General features: G+C 43.6%; 1 protein-coding gene across 1 annotated transcript; it reads left to right on the forward strand.

The window, feature by feature from the left end:
- The first annotated feature begins 4629 nt into the window (after nt 1-4629).
- On the forward strand, nt 4630-6346 carry LOC143818632 (trophoblast glycoprotein-like). The gene has a single exon (XM_077299886.1). The coding sequence runs from the start codon at nt 5134-5136 to the stop codon at nt 6205-6207; it is 1074 nt and encodes a 357-aa protein (XP_077156001.1). The 5' UTR covers nt 4630-5133; the 3' UTR covers nt 6208-6346.
- The last annotated feature ends 1524 nt before the right edge of the window (nt 6347-7870 follow it).

Consider the following 7870-nt stretch of genomic DNA (forward strand, 5'->3'; position numbering starts at 1 on the left):
CTCTCTGGCTGTTATGACCTGTTGCCTCTCTGGCTGTTATGACCTGCTGGCTCTCTGGCTGTTATGACCTGCTGCCCCTCTGGCTGTTATGACCTGCTGCCTCTCTGGCTGTTATGACCTGCTGGCTCTCTGGCTGTTATGACCTGCTGCCTCTCTGGCTGTTATGACCTGCTGGCTCTCTGGCTGTTATGACCTGTTGCCTCTCTGGCTGTTATGACCTGCTGGCTCTCTGGCTGTTATGACCTGCTGCCTCTCTGGCTGTTATGACCTGTTGCCTCTCTGGCTGTTATGACCTGCTGGCTCTCTGGCTGTTATGACCTGCTGGCTCTCTGGCTGTCATGACCTGCTGGCTTTCTGGCTGTTATAACCTGCTGCCTCTCTGGCTGTTATGACTTGTTGCCTCTAGCTGTTTGATCTGTGTTCCTGAGATTCTTAGTTGTGATCTTCTGTGGTTATTTTTATGGTAAAATTGAGGCAAATTTTCTGGTTTTTGGAAAAGCAGAGCTGACATTTTGGAGCTCGGATATATGGACCTTCAGCATGTACAGTAATGGCCAAACAATCCCCGGCGCCAGCTGTCGGCAGATATTTCTACTTTGACCCCCAGTCTGTGAAAGCTTCAACCTTCTGCCATGTTCAGGTAGTGCAGAAACTCCCCCTGATCCTGAGGACAGATTTCTGCAGAGCCCCATGTGAATGGAAGCCGAGCATGCGCACCACGGCCGAGCATGCGCACCACTGGTCATTCTCACTGGGACCACTGCTGACAGTCGAGCAGTTTTGCAGCTCTGGTTGATTAATTATTTTTGCAACTGTAGATACGATAGATTTATGAATGATATGTTGGGTCTTAGGTGCAGATTGCCGGGCGGGAATCAGGAGCGTTGGATGGAACGTTGGTTCCTGTTATTTGGGTTTAGTCTGTAGCTTTATAAGTGCAAATAACACAATTCCTCTCCAGCAGAGGTGTGGGGGGTGTGGGGGGCCGCAGAGCGAATCTAATGCTGCCGAGAGTTAAACAGCAGCACCAGATACTGACACCCCATCACCAGGACGTGCGGTGGACCCCGGAAATGGAATGATGTGAATCTCTGCAGAGTGAAACCGTTACAAGTGTTTATTGCCAGTTGTACCGAGGACGGGAAGAGATCAATACAGCCGCGCTCCGCACATCAATAATTAACCCTCTCCTGGCCGCAACACTGAGCACACTCCGCCATCTGAGGCTGATATGCACTACATCAACAGACAGAAAGATGATAGATGATAGTAGGTAATAGATAGAAGATAGATAGATGATAGATAATAAGAGATAGATAGATAGATAGATAATAGATAATAGATGATATATATATATATATATAATAGATAGATAATAGATAATAGATAATAGAGAGATAGATAATAGATAGATGATAGATAGAGGAGGAAGAGAAACTGCCGATAATACTGGGGGAAGAGGAAAGTGCAGTGACCGTAGCAGCGGAATATGTCAGTGCCTGCCACAGACTAAGAGGAGCCTGATATGTCATGGACTGCTGTACCCCACCCTGGAAACATCCCCTATCCTCTAAAAGGAGTCTGATATATCCTGGACCTCTATATGTCTCCCTCCCCCACCCCCGTATTTTTACCATATGCTTTGGCAATGCTAACGTGTACTTAGTCCTGCCAATAAAGCTCATTTGAATTGAATTGATAGCTAATAGGTAGGTAATAGATAGATAATACAGAGATAGATAATAGATAGATGATAGATAGATAGATAATAGATAGATAATAGATAGATAGATAGATGATAGATAGATAATAGATATTAGATATATATATATTATAGATACATAGATAATAGAGATAGATAATAGATAGATAGACAGATAATAGAGAGATAGATAATAGGTAGATAACACAGGTCAACAAAAAAAAAAATTTTTTCTGGTGTCCAAAATATTTTAATGAATTTAGGGTATTTTTGGGGTGCTGATTCTGAATATGCTATCAGTTTTGCCAGATTGGCTCAAGTTTTTGAGATTTTTGGTATCTTATTTATAGCACTTGTTGGTAAATGCGACGCATCATCTCATTAATTTCTTTGGATTAGTACTTGAACTGAGCAGTTCTCAATATAGTTTTGTGTTAATTAGTGTTCTAAAAGTTTGTTCATAGCTTGATTTTTGCACTAACTTTATGTTGTTGTCTGTTTTCCAGTGAAAAGCATGAACTCATCAAGAAGAAGTTGTCTTAACGATCCAGACTCATTCTGTTACATTTGTGGTGAATACACACTGCCAAAACATAGAAGAAACATAACAGACTTCGTAAAAAAAGTGTATTTTGCCTATTTTGGGGTTATGCTTGGGCACCACACATAGTGTGCAAAGCATGTATCGAATTATTACGAAAATGGAGCAAAGGACAAAGAAAAAGCTTCAAATTTGGTGTTCCAATGGTGTGGAGAGAGCCAAAAAAATCATCATGATGACTGTTATTTCAATAAAGTTAATGCGCGTGTAGCAAATTACGTCTTTTTTTCACACATTTTACGAAAAATCTCAAAAACTTGAGCCAATCTGGCAAAACTGATGACATATTCAGAATCAGCACCCCAAAGTTACCCTAAATTCGATGAAATATCTTTGGCACCAAAAATGCTGTTGACCAGTGTAATAGATAGATAGATAGATAGATAGATAGATAGATAATAGATAGATAGATAGATAGATAGATAGATAATAGATAGATAGATAGATAGATAGATAGATAGATAGATAATAGATGGATAATAGATAGATAATAAATAGATGATAGATAGATATATAATAGATGGATAATAGATAGATAATAGATGGATAATAGATAGATAGATATATTATAGATAGATAATAGATACATAGATAATAAATAATAGATAGAAAATAGATAGTTAATAGATGATGGATAATAGATAACAGATAGTTGATAACTTTCGATTCTCTGACTATTCCTGTGATCTCGCCTCGTGACTCGGATATATTATGTAGAATGTTCCGCGGCTCGCCCATGATGTGCATCGTCCGCTCTGTATCTCTTGGGGACATCTGGAGAATTGATTCCGGTGCCTTCTCTCAGATAAACAGCGGTAAAGCTCCGCGCTCTCTGGATCTGCGGTAATGGAATATGATGGATGTGGCGGCGTTCTGCGCTGACTCCGGTTACACAGGCGCTCGGCTGTTCGGGCATCGGAGGAGGCGGAAAAACAAATATCGGCATCAGCACAACATGATCTATATGGAAAGGGGAACAGGAGCAGCGGAAATGCAAACATCTAGCCGCTGATTGCAGGGTATTCCATATGTACAAAGAGGTTCTGCAGCAGCTGCACTGTATTGCATTGTACTTAGCTATTGCTTACTCCATTAACCCTTGAGTTACAACATAGAAACTCCCACAGGTGACTGTAATGTGTACACTTGTATATATTGCATGTACAGATGCAGCAATCTTCACCCTGACCAGTGTGCCATGCTAACATTTCCCATGAGTGGATCTGAGGGTCCGAGGCCGCCCCCTGATAACAGCCCAGAGCATTATACTCCTCCACTATCTGTACGGGGGCACAATGCAGTCAGGGGGTAACGTCCTCCTGGACTCTCCAAACCCAGATAGAGAAGTGAGATCCGTCACTGCAGAGTCCAGTGGTGGCGGCTTTACACCGCTCCATCCGACGCTCGGGATTGTGCTTGGTGATGTACGGCTGCACGCAGCTGCTCGGCCATGAACCTCCCGGAGGGGGCGCAGTGTTTTGTGCTGATACCAGAGGAGGTCTGGACGCTGCAGTTATGGGGTCCTATTACTGGACCTTGCTGTGAGCTCTGCACTACCAGCCGCTCTGTTCATAAAGGCTGGTGGCTTAGTGGGGGGACGGAGTTTAGACATTGGGGGCAATGGGGTTGGAAGTGTTACACCAGGGGTGAGGGGAAAAATGGAAATGATAAAGATGAGGGGACCAATACTTTTCTCCATATCGTGTCCATATGAGTGTACGGCAGTGTGACAGTAGTGTGAACAGAGCTTAATGGTCCTCACCGGCGGTGGTGTCCACGCTGAGCTTCTGCATCGACTGTCTCCCTGCTGAAGTGACGGTCAGCGCAGGAGCTCATTCACACCTCCGCATATCGCTTCCTTTCTTCAGATCTGTAAATAAGAAAGAAAACATTGACGTTGCTTTATTCCGACTCCCGTTCTTCGATACTCGCAGGTTTATCTACTCCTGGCGCTATCTTCCACATGTAGCACGGTCTAGTGATCGGTATTAATACACTGATTAACCCTAAGAAGCCAATGGGTTGAATTTCCGAAAGTCGTGCTCTTTTATTTATTTTTTTACATCCAGATTTCAGCAAAATTGGCAAAAAACGTAACAACAAAAAAACACTAAATGATTTAACTAAAAACAGTAAAAATTTGGATGAAAAACTGAACTCAATAAACAGAACAGAAAGGAAACATTGTGGAAACATTAGCTCTATCTACAGTTATTATGTATTTTTTCAAAGATAGAAAAATTGCAAAATTCACAAAAATCAGAACAGGATGAAAATTCCTTTCCTTTTTTCCTTTAAATTTTTCTAATAAAATACAATTAAAAATGTATAGAAAAGGAGTAAGTTATCAGTGAAGGATGAGGAGGAGCTGCGGGGTGGACGGATTGTATCATTGTAGGATCGCCTCTCGGATCAGAGCATTGGAGGGTTAAGCCTGGCTGGCCGGGGACATGATGCCGGTTCCTGCTGCGATTACATCCCAGCAAATCCTTCCTCTACAATAGAAGGAGCAGCTGATGATGGGCGGGAGCCTCTTCTCATGTGGGGGAGAGGGGAGAGGCATCTCTGTGAGACACCACTCCATCCATCCGACCTGTCGGAGACGTCAAAATCAAATTAAGAGTTTCCAATCCAAGGACGCTGGGCTCCCTGACTTCAGAAGCTCCGTGTGATGCTGCTGGAGAACATCCACGAGACTCCTCCAGCCTCCCCATGGATTGACATCAGCTGAGGATGAGAGCGAAGACACCAGTTTTGGTGCCTCCTTCTGTTGATCATCACCAGGACACAAGGACATTTATTTTCCTAAATCGATTCAAAACTGTGAAATATGCTCCGAAGATTCAACCCCAACCGGCGTGGCCACCTCATGATCACCACCGCCTTGCTAGGATCTTCTGAAGCCCATGATACTTTGGTCTTGAAGTTGATCGGGATGCTCGTCTTGGTCAATGTCACCCTTTGTTGCCCCTTAAATTGCCACTGCCATAATAAGACTGGTGTGATGCAATGCCAAGTCCTATCTTCTCAGCAGGAATTCCCAGAGGATGTCCCTCACTGGGTCCAAAACCTGTCAATCTCTGGAAGCAATATAAGTGTCCTCCAAGGTTCCTACTTTCGGAAGGATGGGATACAGTTAAGCAACCTAACGATTCTTCTCCTTATCAATAACAACATTCAAGCCATCGAATCGAAGGCATTCTATGACCTACCCAACCTGACCAACCTGGACCTTAGCAACAACCCACTGGAGTATTTGTCTAACGAGACTTTCTTAGGATTAAGTCAACTGGTAACCTTAAAATTAAACGGTGCCCTACGGGAAAAATTGTTTAACTCTCCTTGGACAGATGGTTTGACAAACCTCCGGAATTTAGAACTTACCAGCAATGATTTACAAACTTTCCCCAAGAACATCTTGGATCTTCGAAGTTTGCAGACCATCAACCTGAGGAATAATTCAATTAAGATGATTGATAAAGACACAATTTTGCAACTTAAGGAAATGAAAGTCCGAGTCTTTCTAAGCCCCAACCCAATCGTCTGTGACTGTAAGACCATCGACATGATCTTGTGGTTGAAAAATACATCTCAGACCTCGGAAGACCAAAATCTTAAGTGCTCAGCTCCTCCAACTCAAAATGGGACACTTGTCTTACGCATGAAAACTGACAACCTAAAGTGTATCAGCGAGGAACTGGAGACTGCCTCCTACGTCTTCTTTGGTATAGTGCTGGCTCTGATAGGAGTGATATTCCTTATGGTCCTCTACTTGAACAGACGAGGGATTAAGAAGTGGCTCAATAATTTCCGGGAAGCCTGCAGGGACCAAATGGAAGGATATCATTACCGATATGAACAAGACTCGGACCCGAGGAGGTCAAATGCCTCAACTGGGATTTAAAACTGGTCAAACTGGTCTCCAGTTCTGCTCTACTGGAGATTTCTATTTATTATAATGCAAATGGGAAATGAAGTCATAACATGTATATAATGTATATGTGAATCTCACTGTATATACTGTACGAAATACAGGTCACATGACGCAAGACACGTCTGGTGAGTAGATTTATTATGGGGTCAGTCCAGTGACGACTAAGGGTCAGAGACGTCCAGCGAGCGGAGACACCTGAGGAACCAGGCAGGGAATAGTCAGGTGACAGAGGAGCCACCTAAGGGTCACAGACGTCCAGCGAGAGGAGACACCTGAGGAACCAGGCAGGGAATAGTCAGGTGACAGAGGAGCCACCTAAGGGTCCGAGACGTCCAGCGAGAGGAGACACCTGGGGAACCAGGCAGGGAATAGTCAGGTGACGGAGGAGACAAATATGGGTCAAAGATGTCCAGCGAGCGGAGACACCTGAGGAACCAGGCAGGGAATAGTCAGGTGACAGAGGAGCCACCTAAGGTCCGAGATGTCCAGCGAGAGGAGACACCTGAGGAACCAGGCAGGGAATAGTCAGGTGACAGAGGAGCCACCTAAGGGTACGAGACGTCCAGCGAGAGGAGACACCTGGGGAACCAGGCAGGGAATAGTCAGGTGACGGAGGAGCCACCTAAGGGTCCGAGACGTCCTGCGAGCAGAGCCACCAATGTAGTGCTCCAATTCTCAGAGAGAGAATTCTCATTGGGCAGGACGAGATCTAGAGCAACAATGAGCAGAGAAAAAGGGAGGAAGCTGGGAATCCTCATCAACATCATCGTCATCATCGTCATCATGGTCATCATCATACTAATTCTCGAATAGCTGAATGTAGCAATCGATATACCTTATTGTTATATTATCCTGTTACATAGGACTGCAGGTGACATCTACTACATCCGTGCTCAGAGAGTTATCACTGTGTTATCTGTGATGTTACATAGGACTGCAGGTGACATCTACTAAGATTATCTGTACTCAGAGAGATATCACTGTGTTATCTGTAGGGTTACATAGGACTGCAGGTGACATCTACTACATTATCTGCAGTCAGAGAGTTATCACTGTATTTTCTGTAGTGTTACATAGGACTGCAGGTGACATCTACTACATTATCTGCAGTCAGAGAGTTATCACTGTGTTATCTGTAGTGTTACATAGGACTGCAGGTGACATCTACTACATTATCTGTACTCAGAGTTATCACTGGGCTATCTGTGGTGTTACATAGGACTTCAGGTGACATCTACTACATTATCTGTACTTAGAGAGTTATCACTGTTATCTGTGGTGTTACATAGGACTGCAGGTGACATCTACTACATTATCTGTACTCAGAGAGTTATCACTGTGTTATCTGTGGTATTACATAGGACTGCAGGTGACATCTACTACATTATCTGTACTCAGAGTTATCACTGTGTTATCTGTGGTGTTACATAGGACTGCAGGTGACATCTACTACATTATCTGTACTCAGAGAGTTATCACTGTTATCTGTGGTGTTACATAGGACTGCATGTGTCATCTACTACATTATCTGTAGTCAGAGAGTTATCACTGTGTTATCTGTGGTGTTACATAGGACTGCAGGTGACATCTACTACATTATCTGTACTTAGAGAGTTATCACTGTGTTATCTGT

This window comes from Ranitomeya variabilis, chromosome 3 (genome assembly GCF_051348905.1).
Source record: "Ranitomeya variabilis isolate aRanVar5 chromosome 3, aRanVar5.hap1, whole genome shotgun sequence".
Classification (NCBI taxonomy): domain Eukaryota; kingdom Metazoa; phylum Chordata; class Amphibia; order Anura; family Dendrobatidae; genus Ranitomeya; species Ranitomeya variabilis.